Genomic DNA, 26,982 nt, shown 5'->3' with positions numbered 1-26,982 from the left:
ACATTGAAAATTTTCCCAAAAAGGCTTTAGAGTAAAGGAATAGAGAAACCCAGATTAAAATCTAACCCTGGGTTAGCGCTAATCGGCCTTCGAACTACTGGGCCCTGTAGTCGAAGCTAAGATTACACGATTGCGTAATGTGAGTCCCAGTCCCCGACACGGTAACTTGGTGGTCTGATCTTGATAGGTTACTTCCACCAGTGCTTGTCTTATAATTTCGAGGGCTTCTCCTGTGTAAGTCTTCAACTTGATTTGGGACTCCTCTAACGGAACTTTCGGGAACCGTCTTCTACATGCCTCCTCGGACATGACTGAAACTGACGCACCAGTGTCCAACTCCATCGAAAAGCTTACACCATTCACCTTTACAGGAACCATGATGGATGGTTCAGGCTTTTCCTGATGAATGTGAAATAGTTTGAAGTCGTCGTTTGGCTCTTTTTGAAGGATGTCGTCCTCCACGTACCGAACTGGTTGTCTTCTCCCACCTTGATTTGAACGTAATCCATAGGCGTAACCACCTGAGGATGAAGGTGCTTTCTTCTTACAAACTTTGGCGATATGCCTTTTTGACTTACAATTCCGACATAATTCTTCTTTAAATCGGCACTTTTGCGAGATGTGGTCCTCGCCGCAACGGAAACACGGTCTCTTTGGCTTTGTCGCTTTTAGCGGATGCGGTGATCTCACATAATGCATGCCACTATCTGCGAGCGAATTCCTGAAGTTGTTGGTTTGCTCAACAGCAACTTCCATTGCCAACGCCATTTCTACTGCTGTTTTCCATGTGAGACTTTTTTCTGCCAAGAGTCTTCTCTGAATTTGTCTGCTTCTCACTAGACGAGTCGGTCTCTAAGGGCTTCCCTAGAGTCTAGAAATGCACTGAAGGCACAATGTTCTGAACACTTCTTTAGGGCTGCACTGTACGCCGCCACACCTTCCCCCTCGCGCTGTTCGCGCTTCTGGAAGTGAAAACGTTCAGCGATGACGATCGGCTTGGGCTCATAGTGATCTCGTTAAGTTGTGACCAAATCTGTAAGCTCTACGCTAGATGGCTTCATCGGGGCTAGTAAATCTCTCAAGACGTTGTAGGTCTTGCTGCCTATTGAGGTCAGGAACGTGGCCACGATCTTCTTTTCTTCTTTGATTTCGTTCACGATCACGTATTGATCGAAACGTTCGCAGTATGCGTTCCAGTCTTCTGAACTGGGGTTAAAGAACTCAATCGTTCCAAGAGTGCTCATCCTCGTCGCCAGTTGTTGTGTATTAGGGTTCGTTATATACTACTATAGAGTAAAGCGTGCACAGACCAAGTGCTCTACACAACTGCTTTATTAGAATGCCATGAATTTAATTACACACAATGATATATGAGCATAATCACGTGACTGCGGTCAAAGGTGTGCTAACCAATAGAATAAAGATTATATAATAGCTAAGGTATTTATCCAAATAGGAACAAAAACTACACCTCGCAACTAACCTATAATAGATAGTTTGGTTTCATTATCTAAGTTGATAATGAGGTAATTTAGTATTATCAACTGAGTTGATAACGTAAATTGGCCACCGTAAAGAGTTTAAAAGCTGGTGTTTCGAGCGTTAGCCCTTCGTAAATTGCTCTAACGAAGGGCTAACGTTCGACACGTCAGCTTTTAAACTCTTTACGGTAGCCAATTTACGTTATCAACTCAGTTGCTAATGCTAAATTACCCTGTTATACTCTCCCACCGACGCAGTACCACAGTTTCCATAGAAACTTACGCCCTTTATTTATGAATTGATGATGAGTTGATACAGAGGCCAATTTATTTCAAATCAGTTGATAAATCTAAATTATCTTGTAAAACCCTTCACCTTATAACAACTTCTGATAATCATTATTAATATCACTAAATATCAATACGTAAGGTATCTGTTGGTCTTTAATTATGCCTTTTACATAAAATGGCTGCAGTTCAACCTGTCGTTCTTTTTTAAAAATTGTTCAAACGTGGCCATAGTGTCCCGAAATATGTCTGAATCGTATTGTAATTGTTTAAAGTTGTCCTTCAATAGCATGTTGATATCGATTAAATGATTAAATTGACGATTGTTTTATTCTTTTTATTCCGAGCTATCGTCGATCTACGGCATCGTCTCAGACTTTTCAGACCTTTTCAGTTGATGCGCGTTACCAGATCGATAGGGAGGTAACCCATAATATTAGCCGAAAGGGGTGGCTCTTTTTCTTAAACGAACTTAAGCGTCTTTTACTAAAGTTCTTTTTTCTTTTTTTTTTTTTTTTGTGATGAAGAAAAGGAAAATCCCCCGAGACCAGATTGATTTATCAGCGGATTTTTTTCCGGAGTAATCTTATTGTAAGTGCGAGAAAATTCAGCTACAACAGATGATAATTTTAAGTCAAAATGACTAGTGCCTCCGTATAGATGATCCCCTCCCAGATGATCACCGCCCTCAGCGAAAGGATTTGATCCCAAACTATACCCAAAAGAGGATAATCTCGCCCCGACGGCCCTTTTTTCCTTTGATATGGAAACTAACTGCTGGATCATGCTCTTACAAACAGCGCACGTTTCCATTCTAAAATTGAGGTTCATCGTTGCTTTATTGTTGTTTGAAAAATGTGTGGGACAACGAGTAATTTTTGATTCATACTCAGTTGAATTTAAGCACAGTGACATACAAAACTCCACCAACCCGATAAATTGAGGATGAACCTCGCAAACTAATTTCTCTAACCTTTCAACTTTTTCCACAAAAGCATTCTGCAGGCTAACGTTATCTAAATTCTGGAAATACTCATTTTTCGAGATTTTCTCAATTGCCATGTTTTTTATTAGACCGTAGCATTCGCTGCGAACACCATCCAGTCTCTTGTCTTCCCTTGCCATGATTGTACCATTCGCCAGGTAAAGCATTTGGATCGCATTATGTTCAGACCTCTGCAGAGTTTTCAGGTAATTTACGCAAAGATCAAAAACTGACTTTGTTTGGTATTCGTCGGCTAACTTGAGGAGATGCTCTGCCTTGGTCACTGTGAAATAAAAAAGTTAATGTTTCAGTGACCAGGTCGCACGTTTTGTAAATTACCTTTTAAAGTTTCTAATTCTTAGTGACAGGCTCAAAATAAATGTAAATTAAACAAACCTCAACTTATAATCGTAAATGATCATTACATATTCATTGAACTGCACATTTTTCACTCTGTAAAGTGTACAACTGTAAGCTTCATTGCAATGGAATCAACTATGAAGAAAAAAATCATTTTATTGACTCTGGTCACCCCGATTTCATATTTTGCCTGTGAGGAATGTTACCCACCTGATGGTTACCATATTTTGTAAATTTTGGGGACACTTCTGGCTAATGCGATACTTGCATGTCCCCTTCATATAAATTGTTTTTCTATATCTGAGACCTATTACTATCTTAATTATTTTCTTCCTTTGTATATTAGTCTGGTTGACGGATTGTCACTATTGATCTTCGTTGATCTTCGTTGTTCCCAAAAGCTCATAGAAGATCCCATCGCCTTGAGAGCTTTTTCTTAAAAATTTAGGATTAGTTGTTAAATTCTTGACCATAATTTGTGTAAAAAATCAAAGAGCTCTATGAGCAAACTCGTGAATTGACACATGATTTTTTGGATTATGTTTGATGTTATCTGGTTTAGGGAATTTTGTGGTTGATTGTCGTATCTAGAGTACAATGCAAGCAGTAGTTCAGTGTTCGCTAATGTAGCAAAGAAACAAAATAACGTTGGGATAAGAAGGCATTACAATTGAAATGATCATGCTATTACATTTGACAAGGGTGAATGATGTCATGTGTTTTAAACGTATATCATTTTTGTTTTCTTGAAAGAAAAGGTTGGAAGTAAATGTGGGTGAAAAGTGAAATTTACTGTCTATCATTGTAAAAATTAGAAAATCAAGGCAATACTGTCTTAATGAAAACATTAACGATTCCCTCTTTATCAAATGAGACAAACGGGAACAAGTTTTGAGTGATATAACTAAGACTGCCACCGTCATTTTGGATCTCCGCCTGGGTAGATTTTAGTCACGTGCTAAGCAACGTATAATCAATAACAAGATAGAATTTCATTTCAGGCCTATTTATCAATTTTTTGGTGTATAACTTTCGCATTTTAGTACGTAATACGTATTTTGAATCTTCAAATTGTCTTGAAACTTAAAAGAAAATTTTTTCGTTAAAAATTCGTTGAAAATCGGTAATTGTTTGTTTTGGTGTTATTTGATTTTCGTGTTGACTTGTAATTCGTCAGTCGCCGGCATCTTTTGTTGCTTCACACAGGAAAAACATACGATACGAAGCGTAATGATCGATTTCGTCCTCAATCTCACGCCATAACAGAAAAAGCTTTTAAACATCTGTAAACTCCGTGCGCTTCGCAGTAAGTGATATTTTCAATGAATCTTCGGATTGTTTTCAAGTTCAAGGATTGTGAATTACAATTTTATGAAAAACGAAGGTTGTTCTGTTATTTCAGTGAATCCTTGCATGCCTGCCAGTCGCTGGCGCCGCTTGTTGAAACTAAAACGAAAAAAAAACACTCTTTTGATTGGCTTCTTTTTCACCCCACCACTATTCTTAGCACAAAGGTTGCCATTTCGTTTGTTTATTGCTCGCCAAAAACTATCAAATGCACTCAAAAGCCTAAAATCGAAAAAAAGTTTACAGGAATCGACCAATCGAGCGAGCGAGCGAGTGCTATTCCCCACATCTTATCAATAACTCGCTCTTGCGCATGCGCGCAATTCACGAGTTAAAAACCTTAATTATAAGTAAATGAGCTTCTCATTCCCTTACATGTGACTCCATCACTCTCTTTCAAGTACAGTTGCCTCAGGAAATCCGAAACTTCATTAGCCTTCTTTCCTGGTAAGGGGATCTCTTTGGCTGTTGTTTCCTTAAACTTTGTTCCCAGCATGGCCTTAAAAACTGGTGAATGGATGCTCAGTATCTGTCGATGGACGTGGAATTTTTCATCTTCCACCACAAGCACCAAATCACTATCCTCCCAAGGCTCCGAAAACGGGTGTGTCTCCTCTACTGTGCTCTCTTCTGACTCTTGGTCACAACCTGGCGAAACAAAACCTGTAGTTCAAAATTCCGGCAATAAGACGTCTTTTATTGACTTTGGCGTGACTCCTTACGGAGATTTCTGGCACCATACTGAGTTCCATTTGCGCACTTTAAAAATTCCAGTAAATTTGGATCGTTAGTTAGCTAGAACTGACTGATTTGGAGAAGTCCGAGAGTGGACTTCATAATTGTACAATTAACTTCTAGTAACCCCCTCGTCAATTAACTATCTAAAGCCAAGACGAGAATGGTCCAGTAAGTAAATTCATCACGTTTAACAAGTGCATGCACTCTACTTTGAGATGACCACCGATGTGCGTTTTGAAAAGTCAGTCATTAGTAAGGACAGCAGTCCTTCTTATGACTCTCCTCTCCTGAACGATTAGAATTCACGACCAGATCAATGTTCAACAAAGTGATCCACCTTGGATGAAAAAAGAAAGATTCCCAACGTACCCATCTCTACAATTCATCTTTGCTAAGCTCTATTCATTATACTATTTGACCTGATCGGTTGTCAAAGCGATGACATTTGGCACGATTGTTGCTATTTTTGTAACGGAATAAGTGTGCATAATTATACGATGGACATGGAATTAATCTCCCACATCAAGAATCACATTACTTTCTTTCCTTTGTCATCGGTTGAATTAGTTCCTACTGACGGAACATAAATCTCAGGGCTCCCATTGATAATAGACAGCTTTTTGCATCTGAAGGGGCTACTCTGAGCGGTATAAATCAATAAAGGTTCTTCTTCTATTTTGAAACTGCTTGCGACACAGGGAAGAGATGATTGGTTTTCTCGTTTGTTGTGATCTTCGTAAACAAAAAAGTATAAATCTTCTGAAACAGTTAGAGCTGAAAGCAAAATCAATTCAGTTGATAGGAGAAGACTTGGAAACGAAACCCGGATGTACAGATTGCATTTAGGCCGACTTAGATTTTACACAAGTCACACATAAAAAATATGATGTAACTAATATGTCGCACATCACTGATATGTTACACATCTCTTAGTTAGGAGGGCAAACAACTGATTTAACCCTTTAACCCCTAAGAGTGACTAACATCCTATTTCTCCTTACATTATTACCCTGAATCAAACATTAAGGTCATGAGAATAAAGGACATGATCAAAAACTAAAGAAGCTCCTCATTGTTGAAAAAATTCTCCCTGTCAGCACAGGAAATGTATAGAGAACAGTATGGAGAATATGCATAGCTATGTTAGGGTGTAAAGGGTTAATACCTCGACACAAAAGGAAAAGGCAGCTTTATCCCAGGCTTTCCACCAGAAAAGCACCAAAACTACCTAACAATGCTTTAAGGTCTAGCAGGAAACAAACGATACTGACAATGATCAATGATCAATGATCAATCGAGTTTGTCCAGTTCGCTTAAGTGTCATGAGACTTATACAAATCTATGTGACGTGATGCTTTTAAAAATTAAAGGTCAGGAGGAGTGACACAAACAGACAGCACGACATTCGGAAGGATTTCCGTATAGCCCCAGACTATCCTAAAATATAGCATTAGCCCCGAGGGTAAAAATTGTTTTCTTTCATCAAATAACTTTATACACAATGAAGGATAAGGCTTTACTGAAATCTTGCCGGACTTTCCTGACGTTTGTAACGTTACCGATTAATCATAGCGTTTTGTGCAGGCCCGGGCAAAAACAATGGATCCACGAAAGAATTAAAGTACACAGAGCAAACAAAATATTCTTTACAAACTGTGGGGCTAAATTTTCGCTCGTGTTTTATAACTACCTGTTTTATCTGTTTTATGCATTTAGTGAGTTTTAAATGTATCTTTAGATGTCTTTAGTTTAGCAGCATTTGGATTCAGTAACTTGGGCTAAATCGGCAGGAGACATTATCCCAAGCTGAAATATTTGAAGTTTACTTCACAGCTGTGAATTCATTTAGTAGAAGGCACGAACACTTGTTGTTCGCAATTTAACTGTTTTGTAAGAATAGGTCAAGGACCGGTTGCATTACAGTCATACTCACTCTATTTCAAACTAAGGAATCGGAGCTCACATGAATCATTTCCTCGATAAAAACTTACTTGTGAGAGTTGGCGTCGTAATATCAGGAAGACTGGCGTTTGTATCGTCGGTTGCAGTTTCAGTATTAGAGGCCATTTCGTTTGTAGATGAATTTTTCTGAATCGCCCTCCTTCTACGGAATTTGCAATTTAACACCAGAGAAGAATTTCAATATCTTTCTTAGAAAAGTACTCTTTCCAGTCTCACTCGGCTAGAATTTTTCTGTTTCCTCGCCTCCAGCAGATTGTATTGGGTACATTTAACCTTTCGAAGTGACCATTGAATATTTGATGAGTAAGTTCAAATGATCTTAAAGTTAAGTTTATTAATATCTTTTGTTGTGCATCCAGCATTTTTCAAAGATAGGGAAGAAAGGGGTTCACACTGCAGCAAAGCTTCGGTGCCGATTGCCCGAGAAGAAAGACTCAAACCCAAATCAAATAAAAGAATATTCCTTAACTCTCTTCCCTGCGCTGAAAATAGCTGAAAACTCTCCTTTGTTTCGACATAATGGCAGCCAACACCAGCTGGAGATCGCCATCTATGTATGGCATCTACCGCTACTCCCCTTGTGTACCAGAGGGCTCGTATTGACGCAGCATGAAGGCCCATATTGACTACATACGAAAGCCACAGACGAAAATACTCTGATACAAAACAAATTTTGAAGAAAAAGTGGACTTTTCACTAATGGTTTTTCCGGCCAAGATATCGTCATGGCGTTTCGCCACCTGAGTATTGTACGTTGAAGAAAATAAAGGGGGCGTGAAGTTTCTATAGAAACTGTGGCGTGCATCGGTGGGAAAGTATAGCAAGGTAATTTGGTGTTATCAACTGAGTTAATAATGTAAATTGGCCACCGTAAAGAGTTTCAAAGCTGATGTGACGAGCGTTAGCCCTTCCTCAGAGCGAAAGATGAAGGGCTAACGCTCGACACGACAGCTTTAAAATCCCATGCGAAGAAGTTTCAGTTCAAAAAGAGCGCTTTAAATTTACAAAAGTTATGAGAAATTACTGAGTGACTATGCCTAATTTTCACTGGGACAAACCACCAGGACGCATTGCATACTTATTCAAGGATGATTAATGAGTTTATTAGAAGCAAAATACAAAATAGGTAGGATCAAAAACAGCACGTTTAAGTTGTTTTGCCGAACTAACGAAACATGCCACGTCTTATTCTGATCGCTGTTGACTTAGTAAATTCCTATCAAAACATGTGACTCTTGCGCAAAGAACATTCTACCGTAAGGAAAGTCACCAGATAGTCTTGTGATTATTGCTCAATCCGGCAGTTTCGTAGGCTTTGACCCTGTCCACGTTTAGTTTATATAGTTTATAAAACTAATAATTGTATCGTTATTACGAAGGGAAGGATTGGCTCAGCTAAATTCGATTCCCTCAACTGAATTAAGAGAATCATACGAATAGTTTTGCTTATAAATTTTGGATCATTTCAGTGATTTCTTGGCGTGCAGAACATATATTTGCTACTTAAGGGATAATCCCTGCTTTCTACTTTCCTGAAGTCAACCAACTTAGCGAAATCATTCTACATCGCTCGTCTATACGTTCATGGCTTTAACAATCCACTTCCAGAAAATAAGCCGAAACCTCCAGCGCCATATCCTTTATGAGACATCTCAATATCATTGTGTGCGCGTTGAAGATCTTGAATGATGGAATGCAAATCGATAAAGTCGCCACCAAATGGAAAAAATCCTCCTGCCTGCTTTGATCGATTTGAGGCTGATAATAGGGAACTGAATTCGCGTAACATTTTTTCACAAACTGTGCATTTTTCGAACAGCGTAAAGAGCGACAGTGTAGCCCTGTTCTCGCTACAGTGCATGGGGCAACGAGTTACTTTCTTACAATGCTTTGACGATTCTAAGCACAAAGTCACACAAAAGTTCACTAAATCCTTAAACTGAGGATGTACTTTTTTGACAAGCTCCTCTAATTTTTCTATTCTTTTAACTAACACGTTTTCTCTCACATCCTGTTCTAAGTTTTTAAAATCCTCCTTCTCCATAATATTTTGGAGTGCCATGTCTTTGATGTAGTCGTAGCATACTTTACGAACGACATCTAACTTTTCGTCCTTCCTTGCCATGTCGGTAGTGTTTGCCAAGTAAAGTATCCTCATTGCTTTTTCTTTAGATCCCGCAACTTCATTTTTGAGAAGATTCACACAAACATTGAACACTGACTTTGTCTGGTACTCGTCTGCTAACTTCAGGAGATGTTCGACTTTGTCCACTGTCATGAAAATAATATCATGTAGAAAATACAGAAATTAAATTAGAATCGGCACAGCGGGAGGGGGAAAATTAAGAGTAGTCCATCAGGAAAAATTTCAAAAAGAGTAGCCTAAGCTTAGCCCCTCATGCACCTTAAAAAAACTGAAGGGAGGAAAAGTCTACGAAAATGACGTCACTCTTTCGCATGAAAACATGCTATGACTTTTATTGGCAAGCCGTTTTGTCGATTCTTTCTTGAATCCTGATTGGCTGGAGTGGGTGGTTTTCTTTCATATTAACGATCAAGCTGGTGAATAGAGAGCTTTCTTGGTCAACAGTTTACGAACAACAGCGATTTACGACGAGGTTTTAAGTTTGCGCGACTTTCGGCATAGAGGAATTTTAAGAAGAACAGCAGAAAGCCATAGATTTGTTTTTTCGAAGGTAACGATGTCTCCGTTTCGTTACCAACTGGCTATGGAAAATCTTTAATATATCAAGCCGCGCCAGTGATCGATCGCCGCTGTTCTCTGGAAGAAGCCGTTCGCCATATTTATTGTGGCGCCCGTTAAGGCTCTCATGAAAGACCAGGTGCATTATCTCAGTGGACTTGGGCCAAGAGGATTTTCTACCTTCAACGCTCGGCCTCTTTGCGAACGGTGCTGCGAAGCTGATAAAGTTAGTTGTTTCTTGCTGCGATCCATTCGACATAATGATCAACTCTCCACTTGCCACTGCCGACTTCATAGATTAAGGAGAAGACGATCCTCGATTAGCATCGCGCTCACGAAACTAGATTTCAACGTCCATGCGGTCTCTGCTTACATTTGAAGACAGTGCCAAGGTCGTCTAAAAAAGCTGGATCATTTGCCGCAGAATCTCAAGGTTTTACAGATTTCTTTACTGATAAGATAGTTAAATGATTGGATTGAAGATTCGATTGAGGCCCTGAGCTACAGGATTTCCCTCTTATTCCGAGCTTTCGCCGATCTACTGCATCGTCTTAGACTTTTCAGACCTTTTCAATTGATGTGCGTTACCAGATGGATGGAGAGGTAACATAGAATATTAGCCGAAAGGGGTGGCTGTTTTCTTTAAACTTTCCTAAGCGTCATACAACAAATTTCTCTTTTCATTTTGGGGGCAGACCTAGAGCTTTTTGATTTTTAATTATTGTTGTTACTTTTTAAAACCACAGGGTGGGGGAGTCACATACATCCTATGACCTCTTAGTTCTATCCTACCTGCAGCTATACCCTCCCCCTCCCAAGGAGAAACGGAAGCCGAACGGAAAGAAAATGAATAAAATCAAAATTCAAAAAAGTTTACATAAATCTTAATTTGATAAAACTTAAAATGTTAATTAATCCCAACTGAAGATTATCAAAAGATCATAATCTCTGGTCATTATGTATTCATTCGACTGCACATTTTTCACGCTGCATAGTTTGCAGCTGTAAGCCTCATTCCAATGGGATAAATTATAAAAAAACTTCCTTGTAATGACTCTGATCACTATTTTATCTTTTTTATCTGCAAGGACTGTTAGTTACTCACCTGATGGTTACCCTATTCTGTACTTTTTTGGGACTCTTAAAGCTAATGCGACACTGCATGTCCTCCTTTTACAAATCTTTTTTTTTTAATGTCTGAGTCCTATTAATATGTTAGCTGGTTTCCTCCTTTGTATATTAGTCCTTTTGACAGGTTTTTGTTAGTCAATATTGTTCTTCGTTGTTTCCAAAAGCTCATAGAAGATCCCATCGCCCTCTGAGCTTTTTCTTAAAATTTAAGACTATTAAATACTTGATCATAATTTGTGGTAAAAAGACCTTAGTTATGAGTAAATTTACTTATTTTTCCCTTACATGTGACTCTATCACTCTCTTTCAAGTACAGTTGCTTCAGGAAATCCGAAACTTCATTAGCCTTTTTTCCCGGTAAGGGGATCTCTTTGGCTGTTGCTTCCTTAAACTTTGTTCCCAGCATGACCTTAAAAACCGGAGAATGGATGCTCAGTATCTGTCGATGGACGTGGAATTTTTCATCTTCCACCACAAGGACCAAATCACTATCCTCCCAGGGCTCCGAAAACGGGTGTGTCTTCTCTACCGTGCTCTCTTTTGACTCATGGTGAGAACCTGGCGAAAAAAAACCTGTTGTTCAAAATTCCGGCAATAAGACGTCTTTTATTGACTTTGGTGTGACTCCTTACGGAAGTTCTTGCCTCCATATTGAATCCATTTGCGCACTTTAAAAATTACAGTTGATTATGAGGTCATGGGTTCAAATCCCGTAAGGGCCTGAAATTTTTTTCAGGTCCAATTTACAACTACTCGTTTCAGTAGTGTTCTTAGCTGCGAGGATCCCTTAATTTTCATCTCTCCACCGCAGTGCAAATATATGAATTTTCATATATCTAAAATCATCATTCACTTGGATGTTTATTTGTACCCAATTCATTGACCAGCTCCCAGTTGGCTTGTTAGCTCAATTGGTAGAGCGCTGCACCGGTATCGCAGAGGTCATAGGTTCAAATCCCGTACGGGCCTGATATTTTTTTCAGGTCCAATTTACAACTACTCGTTTCAGTAGTGTTCTTAGCTGCGAGGATCCCTTAGATTGGACTAGTTAACCCTTTGTCAATTAATTATCTAAAAACCAATACGAGAAAGGTCCAGTAAGTAAATTCATGATGTTTGAGAGATACATGCACTCTACTTTGTAACGACATCCAAAGTGTTTTTTTTTTATAAATCAGTCATTAGTAAGGACAGCAGCACGCTACCTTTATCATTTTATTTGACCTGATCGGTTTTCAAACAATGACGGAAGAAATGTGTACAATTAAACGATGGGCATGGAATTGATCTCGCACAACAAGAATCGAATCACTCTCTTTCCTTTGTCATCAGTTGAATCGGTTCCTGCTGACGGAATATAAACCTTGAACCAACCATCAGTTGCAGGTTTATTATTAGAGACCATTTCGTTTGTGGGTGAAGTGTATTAAATCGCCTTAATTCCAGGAAATTTGTATTTGAACACCAGAAAAGGATATCAATATCTTTCTTAGAAAAGTACTTTTTCCAGTCTCACACGGCCAGAAATTTTCTATTTCCTCGCTCCCACGCAGATTGCATGAGGAACATTTAACGACTTTAACTTCATTGAAGTGACCATGGTTTAAACAGAAAATTTGGGGGACAAATAAATGAATTATAAAAAAATTATCTGACGAGCGAGTTCAATAGATCTCACAAACGGACTACAAACAGGAGCCGCTGACGACAATACTTTGGTACAAAACAAATTTAAATAGTGGGCTTTTCTCCAATGGTTTTTGCGGCCAAGGTATCGTCATGGCGTTTTCGCCACCTGGGTACTGTAGGTTGATTGCTTAAAAAAAAGTCTTACCACTTACAAGGGAGAGGGGTACACGCCACCTCTCCCCCCCCCCCCCCCCCCCCTCCCGCTTCTAGCTACGCCTTGTAGCGGAGAGAAAACTTATTACCTTATCGTGCGGCTCCCGGAATATTCCGGGCGCACGTGTTCGTCCATGTGGACGGGTCCCGGAATATTCCGGGTTTCCGAACATAATTGTTTTATTGACGTAGAAGTTCGGAATATGTCGGGCTTAGGTAGGTTTACGGTCATGGGCCTACCAAAGGGACATAAATTAAGCATCCGACAGAGTTCCGAAGATCCGAGTAGAATAAAAGAATTAATTAGCATGAAATATATTTTGTTGCGCGGTAAAACTGATAAACAAAGATGGCGGCCAATATTATATTTGTTGATGAAGGAACTATCGATGAAGTTGTTGGTGGAGAGGATAGCGATTTTGATGAAAACACGGATAATTCTGAAAGCAGCGAAGAAGAAGATGGCAGAAGCGAAGAAGACAGTGATGGCGAGGAGGAGAGCGAAGAAGAAACCGAAGAAGACAACTGGGTCGTTGGCGATCGTATCCCGCGAAGGCTTGACTTCATAGCTGATCGAGGGTTGAATGTGGAGCTTCCTGACAATCCATCATTCTCTGACTACTTTCATCTCCTCTTCCCTGAAAACCTATTCGATGAGATTGCATCCCAAACAAATAAATATGCAAGGGAAACAATCGCATCTTTACAGCGAAGAGATCGTTTACCTCAGCACTCGAGGTTTAGAAATTGGCCTGAGGATGGTGTGACATCTGGTGAGATGAAAGCTTTTCTTGCCATGATAACTGCAATGGGCCTGGTAAATCAAGAGAATATCCAGGATTACTGGTCCACCGACGAGGTTTTATCTACTCCCTTTTTCCCTCAAATTATGTCAAGAGACAAATTTATGAACATTTTAACATTTTTTCACTTGTGCAATAATGATAATTATATTCCTCGAGGACAGGAAGGGTATAACCCAGTAAACAAGCTTGGCACTATATACAGTGTTGTCACTGGGAATTTTTCAGATGTCTGGAAGCCAGGCAAAAATATTTGCATAGATGAGGGAATGATTCCATTCAGAGGAAAAGTGCACTTCAAAGTGTACAATCCAGACAAGCCAGATAAGTATGGTGTAAAGTCATACCAGTTGTGTGACTCAAGTAATGGCTATTGTTGTAGGTTTGAAATTTACACTGGTGTAAACCAAGAACCACCCAGTGCTAAAGGCAAAACATATGACTTAGTCATGAGGCTCATGCAACCTTATTTGAATGTGGGTAGGTGTTTGTATGTTGACAACTACTACACATCACCTACTTTATTTGCTGAGCTCTATAGGCAGAACACTGGGGCCTGTGGAACAGCCCGCTACAGGAAAGGTATTCCCCAGGAATTTAAAAGGGCACAAGTGGAAAAAAAAGGTGACAAGTTTGTTATGAACAATGGAACTTTGCTGGCTGTTAAATTTAAGGACCGCAGAGTTTTCCAGATGCTGTCATCTGTTCACTCCATTGCAGATGTAGAAGTTGGCCGAAATCACCCTGGAACTGGGTGCCCAATCACTAAACCGAGATTGTACATGACTACAACAAGTTCATGGGGGCAGTTGACAGGTGTGATCAGATGGTGGCCTATTCCTGCTTCAGGCAACGCACCATGAAATTGTGGAAGAAAGTGTTCTTCCATCCGTTTTCCTTAAGTATCCTGAATGCTTAGTCATCCTCTACAAACAAAGAACCCAGTCACCTGTGCTGCAAAGGACCTTTCGAAGGGAGCTTTTGAAGGAGCTTGTTAGGAATTCTGGCATCTCCCATTCTCTCACTCCAAGAGGCCGCCCAAGGAGGTCAGCTGAAGGCTTAACCCGCCTTCAAGTTGGAGGTCACTTCCCAGACAAAATACTGGGTACTGGGAAGAAGTCCAACATCACCCGGGCATGTGTGGTTTGCTTTCCTGCCCAAAAGAAGATTCTGAAAAGGACAGGAGATAAAAGGAAGAGGCCAGGGAAGGAGTCTAGCTTTCAGTGCAGTGTCTGTAAAGTAGCACTCTGTATGCAAGGCTGCTTCCGGTTGTACCACACTGTTGAGGACTATGTTGCTGCTTACATTCGAAGACATGATGCCAATAATGACAATGTGGATGCTGAAACCAATTGATTAACTGATCATAGCCATTATTCATCTTTTTTTTGGTTTTGTTTGTTTTTGAAGTCAATTCAAACACAGAAATAGATAAATTTAGACCAATTAGACCCATACAACTGAGCTGACTGTTTTGAACTAATTCAAAACCGAACAATGTAAATAAATTCCTAATTTGATTATGTGTTGACCAGACAAATATGCAATTTTGCTACTATTTTGAGAAAAAAAAATGCTCTCACAGTCACAGGAATTGTTTTATCAAGTTGGTGGACTAGGGCTTAACTCTGGTTGCCATTTTAGGCTTGTACAGATAATTTTTGGAAGAAATGAATATGATGTGTTATTTGTTAATGTATAACTTTTGTCAAAAACATGATTTCATAGCTAAATTTTAAAAGCAACTTAGGTTCAAAGTTTATTATAATAGAATAATCAGAAAGGAAATTTATTAAGCTTTAATTTAATATATATGTTGTTGGGATTTGACGAAAAGTAAAGCTTTCAATGCTGTTGAAAGGATCAACTGTCGTGCATGAGTGCGTTTCTAAAAGTAAAGTCAGTTTAAGGGATTGTAACCTGAACTCAAAGTCAGCATGCTAAGTGTTAAAAGGCTGACTACTCGCGACTCAGTCTAACAATTATTCACTTTTTTTCTGCTTTTCCCATCGTGATAAAACAAATCTACATCATCTGAGGCAATTCGTAAGTGGAAGGACGAGTCATTTCAGTCTATGACAACCCAACTAAAAACACTCAACTAGCCCCACAAAAGTCAAATGGTCGACCCCTGAATCAATCTCTCTAGATATCAACAACTTGTCTCTCGGATGAATGATTATGAAAGTAATCAATAGAAGCAAGTTTCGTATGCATATTTTCTGGTGATAATTTGTTTTGAATTCGGTCTGATACCGCAAAAGATCGCCTAAGATTTTGAAATTCGTGACACTAAGAGATTTTAAACTCTCTTGATTGAACTGCCTGATCACATATTATTTTGAGAGATCAGAGAACATGTCTGTTGGTAACAGAAAGTATTCGAAAGCACAGAAACAGAATATCCGTTGGGCTTTCTATCGATCTGCCAAACAAATGTAACAGCAAATGTACATTTACGCACAACTGCGAGAAGGCAATTTACCTGCAATTTCACATTTGTCACGAGCCTTTCGAGTCCTAGAAGACTATGGAAATCAGCCAAGACAGCGCAATTTTATACTTACACTCCATAATACTCGAATTTTTTTAAATCATAGAGTTATAACTGATTGTTCAGAGAGAAGTACGAAGAGGAACTTCATTCGGTGATAACTTGAAGTGTGTTTCCAACAAGCACCTAAGCGGAAGTCATCATCATATCAACCACATCACTCTGCAAAAAGTTTGTGTTCTTATAGCTGAACGTTATGATTGAAATGGTCGGGAATAGATCCATCGCGTTCGATTCCACCTTGAATTTTATGAGTTGGTCAAAAATGGTCCATTTAAAGCGATTGTGTATGTAATTCAAGCATGGTTTAAGCGTAATAAGCGATAAAAGAACAATTATCCAGAAAAAATGTCCTTTTTCCGTCTAATTAAGACATCTGCGTACAGCAGTATCCCAGAATGTTTTCACAAGGCCTGTACAGGGTCCTGAATAATTATGAAGCTTTGGCTAATCATAACATGCTGCAATGTAGGCTGAAATTGGAAAAAAATAGTACCTGAACTTCCGCTTATTCTTGTCCCTGAGGCCATAAAACTTGAGGTCGTAATATCACGAAGAAAGCACACCAAATTAAACTGACTTAAAAAATGTCGTGATAAGGGCAGCTTAAGATTACGCTTAGGTTTCAGTAGAATTCTGGGGACTGAGCGCTACATTTACTTCCTGCTAGGGTTGGGAGTCTGGTATAGAGTTGTGATGTCATTTTTAACTCGTAAATTGCGCGCATGCGCAAGAGCGAGTTATACGTACGATGTGGGGAATAGCATTCGCTCGCTCGCTCGATTGGTCGATTCCTGTAAACTTTTTTTAGATTTTAGGCTTTTGAGTACATTTGATAGTTTTTGGCGAGCAATAAACAGACGAAATGGCGACCTTTGTTGCTAAGAATAGTGGTGGGGTGAAAAAGAAGCCAATGATAATCTTAAAAGAGTTTTTTTTTCGTTTTAGTTTCAACAAGCGGCGCCAGCGACTGGCAAGCATTCAAGGATTCACACTGAAATAACAACAACCTTCGGTTTTCATAAAATTGTAATTTACAATCCTTGAACTTGAAAACAATCCGAAGATTCATTGAAAATATCACTTACTGCGAAGCGCTCGGAGTTTACAGATGTTCAAAAGCTTTTTCTGTTATAGCGTGAGATTGAGGACAAAATTGATCATTACGTTTCGTCGCATGTGTTTTTCCTGTGTGAAGCAACAGAAGATGCCGGCGACTGACTAAATAACAAGTTAACACGAAAATCAAATAACACTTAGACAAACAATTTTAGCTACCGATTTTCAGTGAATTTTTAAAGAACAATTTTCTTGTAAGTTTCAAGACAATTTGAAGATTCAACATATATACAACGTACTAAAATGCGAAAATTACACACCACAAAATTGATAAATAGGCCTGAAATGAAATTCTATCTTGTTATTGATTATACGTTGCCTAGCACGTGACTTAAATCTACCCAGGCGGAGATCTAAAATGACGGTGGCAGGCTTGGCTTAGTTATATCACTCAAAACTCGTTCCCGTTTGTCTCATTTGATAAAGAGGGAATCGTTAATGTTTTCATTAAGACAGTATTGCCTTGACTTTCTAATATTTACAACGAAAGACAGTAAATTTCACTTTTCACCCACATTTACTTCCAACCTTTTCTTTTGAACCAGAAACAAAAATGATAGACGTTTAAAACACATTACATCATCCACCTTGTTAAATGTAATAGCATGATCATTTCAATTGTAATGCCTTCTTGTCCCAACGTTACTTTGTTTCTTTGCTACATTAGCGAACACTGAACTACTGCTCGTACTCTAGATGACAATCAACCACAAAATTCCCTAAACCAGATAACATTAAACATAATCTCAAAAATCATGTGTCAATTCACGAGTTTGCTCACAGAGCACTTTGATTAGAATTTAGCTCGATATATTTACATGTTACCAAGTCTAGCACTCACCAAAAATATCCCACCTAACCCCTTAATTGTAGAAGACCAATGGTTCACTCCTGTTAGGGATCTTTTTCGATGTAAATAGCATCCTTCTCGGCTGACTGATCCCACTGTGGTTATCTGAAACAATTTGACTATTTTTCCCGCATAATTACACCGATGGAATTTCACCATGACAAGGGAAAGGCAAAATTCAACCTTCATGGATTCTTTTCCATGCTTCCTTCTGATTTCAAGCTACAAGGGATCATACACCCAAACCAACTACGATGGTAAAAACTTACCCTCTGTCGTCTTGGTCGAAATGATTTTGCCATGAGGACTATTAGCTAACGTGTGAGGGACACCGGAAGGCCATTTCGCTCGTAATCTAGCTATACTGTTTTAAATTCTTTCCCCCTAAAAAAACTTCTGTGCCGTGCGCCAGAAACAAGGTCTTTAATCGCCTCGAGGCTCTCCACGGAAAACCGTCACTTTCGATTGCATTTAACACCATTAGTAAGACCAAAAAATATATTTGTGCGTTGAATTTTAACCAGGCGACTTGATTTACATGTAGACAGAGGTGGTTTAAATGAGTAACTGCAATACGGATAACTTTAATTATTTTTGAATTTGCGAACCTTTGGCTCAATGCGCTAAACGAGGGTCAAGTCTACCCTTGGGTACACCGATGGAGATTGATTGTACTAGTGCATATTTACACTACCCTCTCCCCCAGTGCAGCAAAATTGTTACTCCGATAATTTTCTCGATCAGTTACGAGCTTTTCCGCCTCCCTTCGGCCAAAGTCCCTCAGGACTACCAATTACTAAGGACTTTTGTTTGATGCTTAATGGAAAAGTTGACCCGGAACAATGAACCATTTCTTGATACGTTTCAACTCTCGAGTCGACGCTTGAGAAAAGTATCGATGTCTTTCCTAAAAAAGCACTCTCTACTCTTTATGGGCGGTATCAAGTTTTCCTTCTTGGAGCTTACACCTCAATGAATACCCCGTTATATAATCCACAAGACGAGTTATTGGCCATTTTTTGGGAACCGTAACATCATCAAAAATTATTTGTCTGTTTTGTTTTTCAAGATCACTGGTGACAAACCACCAGGACGTATTGCATACCTATTCAGTGATGATTAATCAGTTTATTAGAGCAAAGTACAAAACCATACATACTTATTCAATCTTTCTATAAAACAAAATTGTCCTGTAAGTGTTAAAAAAAATTAACGAAAGCGGTTTGGTATTCGATTTGAGAGTGAGTATTTTAGAACTCCCAATTTAATGGCCTATTCTCGAGAGTCCAATGTTAAATGCAATTTCTCCAAGTAATATTAAGAGGGTCTCAATGGGGTTAACTGTTAGCTGCAAAATGGCCACAAAATTTAACCGTTAGTCGTAAAAATACATTTGCTATGACAACAATGGAAAGATGCTAACCGTTAGCCGTAAATTGAGAATTCCCTTTCTTTGCTCTCGAAAACTTTCTGTTACTAACAGGTCTATTCTCTGATCTCTCTATTAACTCCCATCGATAAAATCAGAAAGGCTGAACTTACCAATTAATCTGCCTAAAAGTATTTAAAGATAGCAAAGGCCTGAATTAAAAAGGAAACAATCCGAACAAGCTTAATCATACATAATCGACCATTTGTGAAAAAAGGGCTAACCTACAAGTCTGAATCTTCAAGTAACTATAGAGTTGCTTACATGCACCTATTTTACATTCCTTAGAAAACCCTTTTCCAAGCCCCCTTCTCATTTTTGAGCTGGCCAACAATTTTAAGATCTCTGGGAAAAGAAACTAAAAGTACTACTCATTTTGATTCTGATCATAAAATTGTAGAGCCTAGAGCATATTTACTGGAAAAATCTCTTGGAAAGGGAATAATTCTAAAAAATAATTCTTTCAAGTAAAAATTATAGCATATTTATCTCCGGAAACTGCACAATGTTAATAGTATTTTTTTGAGCGATTTTAGTGCATTAAGAGTCGATTATGGCAAAAAAAATTACTTGATAATACCCTATTCGGTGGAACCTATATTAACCGGTCAGCCTGTATTAAAGGGGCTCCACGCCATTCCCCATGGGTGACCGCTTAATACAGGTTTGACTGTGCGTCTAAATTTAGTGACAGGTTCCCACCGCTCAGTGATTAGCGAGTCTTAGGTAGCTTGATGCCTCCATCCGAAGAGACAATACTTAGATTAGTCCAAATTCTATTCTCCAAAATCACTAAACGGAAAGGAAGTGCTGAAATACAATTTTTGGGATGCCCCTCCAGTAAAATCCCCAGCTAAACTTGCTTTTGTTGATGCAATCACTTTGTAAGCTTTATAAAAATCTTGAATGACGGAGACCAATTTTGAGTCAAAATGATGACTGCCTCCATATAAGTGCTCCAGCTTGGCATCCTTGTAGGTACCTTTAGTACCCCTTGACGAGAAAGATGTCGTAGGCGGGCCTAGGTATTTTTGACTCTTTACCTGTTGTGAATGGGAAACTAGCTGCTCAATCATTTTTCTGCAAGTTGTGCATTTTTTGATTCGCGTATAGAGCTCCTCAAGTGCCATATGGTCACTATTAAAGTGCTCGGGGCAACTACGGAAAAATGCATTCTGCTTTTTTGGCCCTAAGCACAACACTAAGCAAAACTCCACTAACCCAATAAGTTGCGGATACGCCACTTCCACAAGCCCTTCTAATTTTTTAACCCTCTCAACAAGAACACTTTCTACGCCATCTCGCAAATCAAATTCTTGAAGTCATCTTTCTTCACGATGTCTTGCAGTGACATGTCTTTAATCAGGTTGTAGCATCCACTGCGGACAATATCTAACCTTCTATCTCCCCTTGCCATGGCTGTCATATTTGTTAGGAAAAGTGTTCTGACTGCATTTTCCTTAGATCCTGGCAGGACTTTGAGGTAATTCCAGCAAACGTCAAAAACAGACTTCGTTTGGTACTCGTCGGCTAACCTCAGGAGATGCTCCACTTTGTCCACTGTCAAGTAAAACAAAACATTCCGTTTAGAACTGAAATACAATAAGCTTGCATGGACCTCACGGTAAGCGAAAGGATTGAAGCCGAGAAACAATGCAGGAAAATTGAAGCTGGAACTTATCACAGTTTTTATCACGTGTATTGCATAAAAGCGACAATCCATTTAACATAATATACTTCGGATATCTGAGAGTGCACAGGCAGTCTGCAGTTCTCCTTACATTATTACTCACATGTGATTTCATCTCTATCTTTCATGTACAATTGCTTCAGGAAGTTCAACACCTCATCTGCCTTCTTCTCTGGTAATGGGATCTCTTTGGCTTCTGCTTCCTTGAATTGGGTACTCAACATGGCTTTAAAAACTGGCGAGTGGATGCTCAGTATCTGTCGATGGACGTGGAATCTTTCATTTTCCACCACAAGCACCAAATCACTATCCTCCCAAGACTCCGAAAAGGGATTTTTATCCTTTTTGTCATGTAATACTGAAACAAAACCTGAAATTCAACGATGTAATCCATTAACTTCCCTTTTCTTCTATTGATCTTTTACTGAGTTTGGATCTACGGCCATTGAGACCCAGGTAAAATGATGGCCTGCAGTACATTACGTAGATCAAACAGTTTCTGACGCAATTTTCCTAAACACCAAATTATAGGTCATGTTTGAACAGAATACGAGTAACAGTCTCAAGGAGTTACTTTACGAATACAAAACAAGCATGAACTTAAAGGAGATCACAAAAAAAATCATTTGCTAAGATGGAAAAGGACAAGAGAGGTAATGACAAGTAAAAAAGGAATAAATGGTTGAAAATAGGAACTTTGAAACGGAATGCTTTTACGTTAGAAAATGTGAATTAGCTTCATATCAAGTAAGTATAAGAAAGCGTCTTCATGTTAGCAATAATCAATCAGAAATGTACGTTCACTAAGATAATATAAACTAAGAGGACTTAACTCCGTGACCCATGATAATTATTTAAAGTCTATTTTAAATTTCGCAACATGCTGGGAAGTTATTCTTATTTATGCCTCCCATGAAAACGCGGTTAACGATCTCAATATCTTCTGTATTGTCTTATTATCGAAAAAATGATAAAAGTTTGCTTCACCATTCGAATACTTACCTTTATTGATTCATAGGCACACAGATTAATGAATAAACAAAAAATCGTGCCAAACCGGTAGTTTTGGTTAGCTTAACTTCTGCTATTATCTTGATATTTTTTCATTTCTCGCAAACGGCAGGAGGTCATAAAAACAAAGTCATCTACCAAACTCTCCATTATTGATAAAGGTAAAAAGCTCACTGAGTTTAACATGAAGCTAGTAAGTGTCACTAAATAAGCAAAAATTTTTTCCGAGTTATCTTCGTCGTGGAGGGTCGTCTTTCTCTATCTTTCTCAAAAAAAACTCTAAGAATCCAACTTGAAAGTTTGGGATATCTGCTTCTTAGTTTTGCTCTTTTTACTCGTTTTCGTACCTTTTCTTTTATGTGTTTCAAATTTTTCTTCAAGAGACATTTTGACAATCAAGACAAACTTTTAACTTTTGGGCAGTGAAATACGGCCCGCAAAATGAACCAATCATAGTGGACGTACTAACTGAGAGATATAATAAATATATGTTATTCGCCAACTGGGAGGTCCGTATTGGGAAAACTGTGCCCGAGGTCTTGAGTACCGCCCGAGGCACTAGGCTGGTGAATGACATTTTTATTTTTTCACTTAAACTTAACTAAATTCTTTGCAAAGGAACCCGAACGATTTAGTCTTCCAAAAACTGAACAATTTTTGAGCGAGTGGATGGTAGTTAAAATAGAAGTAATGCAAATTAAAGAAAGTGGCTTCACCGAAACTTTTTCATTTGCGTTATGATAAAGGTGATTTAAAAGGCGTCCAAACAAAGTTTGAAACATTTAATTTACAACTATCTGTCACAATCTGACAACTGTCAATTAGAGAGCGCGTGTATCCTTTTGAAAAAAGAACGGAACTAGTTTAGCAAGGACTGTCACCGCGACAATGTTTTCTTCAAAAATAGTCAATGACGTTACGGAAAGTATTATTTGTCCTTATCGACAATTAATAAATGTACGAAGATTTACCTTTGTTCAGTTAGTAAATGGCAAGGAAAGTAATTGTAAGTTAATTCAAATTTTTTTTATTTTGAAGTTGTGACAGTTTGCTCGTTTGTTTGCAATGGCGTGTGTAAATCTGGACTTTCCTCCCGCACAAAAACTAAATTCGAATGAGACACTTCAACTAGTACTAGTAACGAGGGGATTTAATGCGGCTTATTCTCATTGAATTCCTTCAGTACGCTAGTTTCTGTTGTGTAATTTACGGTACAAATGTACAAATTGAACGGACTTGGAGAGACTCACCGAGAGCGTATATTTGTTGTAGAACTGAAAACTTCGCTCGCCCTTTCACTACGAAAAAATTATTTTAGAGAAGTCAGATATTAAATGAATGAAAGTTCCATCGATTAATTCAGTGGTAACCAAATACCTCACGCTTTATCTTTCTTGGTACTTAATTATAGACGGTTTTTAGGCCGATTGTCAACCAATTTAACAAAACGTTTGTTTATACAAATTAAACTCGAAACCAATGTTTTTCTGTCAACCAAAGTGATTTGAGAGAGAGAGAGAAAAGAGAGGAATAATAGGTTATTTGTTGACTTGAGGTAATGACTACGTCTTTGCTTAAAAATACTGCCCAGCCGCAAAAACGAGATATGGCGACTCACGGAAGCATTACCGTTACCCGTGGGTAGAGATAGAAAAATACGGACCGCGCTAAGAACCAATCTGAGATTGCAGGATTCGTTACCGTACCCTCTGAGAAAAAAATAATGCAAGTTATTGAACAGTTTCAGAAAATATTTTCTGTTCTTTGATTCTATGGCCTAAGTCAGAAGGAAACGGTGTAAGGATAGAAAACAATGAAGCTTTGCAGAACGAGCGATCCATTACTCAAAGACCTCCTCCTACTGGTGCGATGGGCAAGTAAATCACCCAAATAGCCAACAGAGGAAACTGAGGCAGCATCCATTAATTGCCCATCGCGAATTTGGAGGAATGCACGTGTTGACAACGAGCTCTGTCTTCGCCTAATTTCGCTTAGATTATTAAAAGAAATATACCATCATTAGTTTTTAAAATACTCAATGAGGGCAAGTGAAGACAGACCTATGCAGCATAGTTTTGCTGAACAGTCGTGATGCTTTTACAAGTTCCAGTCAGGAGGAGTGACTTTGAACAAACATATGGTACGACATTCCACCTCAATGTCGTTGATAGTAATAATGATCGACTGTGTTTTAAGAACAGGCTCGAGCACGTTAGAGAGTTGAACTTCACGAATATAGAGAAAAAATAATGTACAAATTGTGACGGTAAATTTCCGCTTGTCCTTGTCTCAGACCAGCAGTTTTAACTTAAATTTGGTGATTAACTTGCAAAGACCTACATTGAGTGATTGTTGAATACAGCTCAGTTTATTTACTGAAATAAATCAAGATGGGGAAAAGTTGTCAGCTAAGATACATCACTGAAATGTGAAATCAATCAGCACAAGGAAGAGGACTTGTATTCCAACCGCAAGCCAACCGTTCCATTATAATGTAATAATTGGTTGCCTTTCAGCCATACTCCGTCTAAACTAAATCGGCCAAGTAATCAGAGCTCACATCATTCGTCTTTTTCCCCGTTAAAACTTACGCGTGTGTTTGATTTTTACGGACCCCCCTCCGCGGATTTGGACCCCCCAACAGAACTGAGTGAAAACATCATCCTTAACGTTCTCGTAGAAATAGATAATACTTTACGTTTCAGTGCGTACTAAAGTATGTTTTTAATTCAAAATATGCCTATCGCCCATGCATACGAACTGGCAGCTAGAAATGAGCCGTCGGATGTTTCTTTTGACCAAGGGAAAATGTGCAAGCATTTAGTTCAATGTTCGGAGAAAGGTCGTTTTTGAACCTTTTCCGCGATAGTCGAAAACCGCTAGATTCAGTAAGAGACAAACTTATGACACTAATTTAATTTGTTATTGTTCAATGCCCAAGTGTTGGTACCAGTGCGTACTAAAGTATGTTTTTAATTCAAAATATGCCTATCGCCCATGCATACAAACTGGCAGCTAGAAATGAGCCGTCGGATGTTTCTTTTGACCAAGGGAAAATGTGCAAGCATTTAGTTCAATGTTCGGAGAACGGTCGTTTTTGAACCTTTTCCGCGATAGTCGAAAACCGCTAGATTCAGTAAGAGACAAACTTATGACACTAATTTAATTTGTTATTGTTCAATGCCCAAGTGTTGGGACGACATGGTACAGTGCGAGTTTGTTATTTCAGATCCCTCAACAGTTAATAATCGTTAAAAATCGAAAATAAGATTGAGATCGATGAAATAGTCTCCACTTTTGTTAAGACGTAGACATTAATGTTGATTTGCATCTGAAAATAAGCTGAGAGTGCCAATAGTTCAGAATAGAAACATTTTTTCTTATCATAGGCTTTACGAACGACTTGTAGTAGGAGCTGTTACTTCGTTCTTGCTCAGAAACTGTTTAATGTTATTTAATTAAAAAATCAGACTGAGTTATTTTTGTGACTGGACGCAATAGTCTGCACTATTGTTATGACGTTTCGTATCGATGTTGATTCGCATCAGAAGAAGCAGAGATTTATTGTTATAATTTCAATTTCTTTATCGAGGAATGTTGTGTTGTGATTGAAAAAAACATCGACAGAAAGCTTGCAAATAGAATTAGTTACCGAATATGATACAAACGATGCTTAAAAGGAAAGTTTGGTAGCCGGGGGGAGGGGGGGTCCAAATCTGCGAAGTGGGGTCCATATCCGCCAGCGGATTTGGACCGGGGGGGTCCAAATCCGCCGTGACACCGAATTTCTCTAAGCTTACATATGTATGGTGTCGTAAATGATCTCGCGACAAACAATCACACGGGTCAGTTCGATGGTCACTGTGTGTTACGAAAAATTGTCTAAGTAAAGTCCCAGAACATTCTAATAGAACATTCTAGAACCCGAAGTCATCTAGACGTGACCTTCTGGTAAAAAGAACATTCTGGAACGTTCTATTTCTTACGTAATTATTCAAATTTAGAAACCTCGTTAATCTACTAAATTTAGTTCTTTACAGAAGTTTCTAGATCCTTATACTTTATGTATATAAGAGCGACAGTTCCATCGAACAGAGAGAGAGATTTTCGAGGAAGCTTAGTGCTATAAAAACAAGAAGTCAGCTACGCGGAAATAAAACAGTTTGTTGTTGTTACCGACGATCCTGAGTTTTGTCTAGGAACAACCCTGCTCTACATCGACACTCGTAACACTGTGTATTCTTTAAATCACTAAAAACCCACGGTCTTATACAATCAAAAAACCTAATTTCCGTGCTACTGTCAAGAACTTATCGACTAGCACCTTGTAACGCTTCCGTCACGGCAATGGGGATAAGCAAAAAGTTCAAACGGTTGACTATGTCAAACTAAATGCACGGGAAGACATATGGGGCGCCATACTGGACATTATTGCAAACCTTTGATATATGTGCAGTATGGCGCCCCATAAAGACAGGTTAAACGTAAGTTCAAGTTTACGTGTCTCGAGTCACTGGCGTCTCTATTTGTCACTACGTTACAGTATTATCTCGTTTCGGGTCCTAAACCAGGCATCTATAGCTAAGTGTTCGCTCGGTTTGTTAACACCTTAGAATCGGCCGAGCGAAAGATTATGTCCAGCTGGTTTTGCTGAGATGAAAACGCCAAGAGACTGAGCAGCGAAGTGC

The 26,982-nt window shown here is 38.8% G+C and overlaps 3 protein-coding genes across 3 annotated transcripts; all 3 read right to left on the bottom strand.

Moving 5' to 3' along the window:
* Nucleotides 1-1,278: 1,278 nt before the first annotated feature.
* On the bottom strand, nucleotides 1,279-7,308 carry LOC149041657 (uncharacterized). The gene is made up of 3 exons (XM_089213803.1): nucleotides 7,191-7,308; nucleotides 4,837-5,109; nucleotides 1,279-3,037 (listed from the first exon to the last, which is right to left on the bottom strand). Exons 1-3 carry the CDS (start codon nucleotides 7,264-7,266, stop codon nucleotides 2,256-2,258), a joined length of 1,131 nt encoding a protein of 376 aa, XP_089069929.1. The 5' UTR covers nucleotides 7,267-7,308; the 3' UTR covers nucleotides 1,279-2,255.
* A 930-nt stretch (nucleotides 7,309-8,238) lies between these two features.
* On the bottom strand, nucleotides 8,239-16,819 carry LOC149041656 (uncharacterized). The gene is made up of 3 exons (XM_089213804.1): nucleotides 16,692-16,819; nucleotides 11,282-11,554; nucleotides 8,239-9,432 (listed from the first exon to the last, which is right to left on the bottom strand). The coding sequence occupies exons 1-3, from the start codon at nucleotides 16,723-16,725 to the stop codon at nucleotides 8,744-8,746; spliced, it is 996 nt and encodes a 331-aa protein (XP_089069930.1). The 5' UTR covers nucleotides 16,726-16,819; the 3' UTR covers nucleotides 8,239-8,743.
* A 4,065-nt stretch (nucleotides 16,820-20,884) lies between these two features.
* LOC149041655 (BTB and MATH domain-containing protein 38-like) lies at nucleotides 20,885-22,681 on the bottom strand. The gene is made up of 3 exons (XM_089180904.1): nucleotides 22,642-22,681; nucleotides 21,387-21,653; nucleotides 20,885-21,153 (listed from the first exon to the last, which is right to left on the bottom strand). Exons 1-3 carry the CDS (start codon nucleotides 22,679-22,681, stop codon nucleotides 20,885-20,887), a joined length of 576 nt encoding a protein of 191 aa, XP_089037030.1.
* Between the last annotated feature and the right edge of the window lie 4,301 nt (nucleotides 22,682-26,982).

The sequence above is a fragment of the Pocillopora damicornis genome, chromosome 8 (assembly GCF_964200805.1).
Source record: "Pocillopora damicornis chromosome 8, jaPocDami1.2, whole genome shotgun sequence".
In the NCBI taxonomy this organism is placed as follows: Eukaryota; Metazoa; Cnidaria; class Anthozoa; order Scleractinia; family Pocilloporidae; genus Pocillopora; species Pocillopora damicornis.
This window is presented reverse-complemented; position numbering and strand designations above follow the sequence as displayed.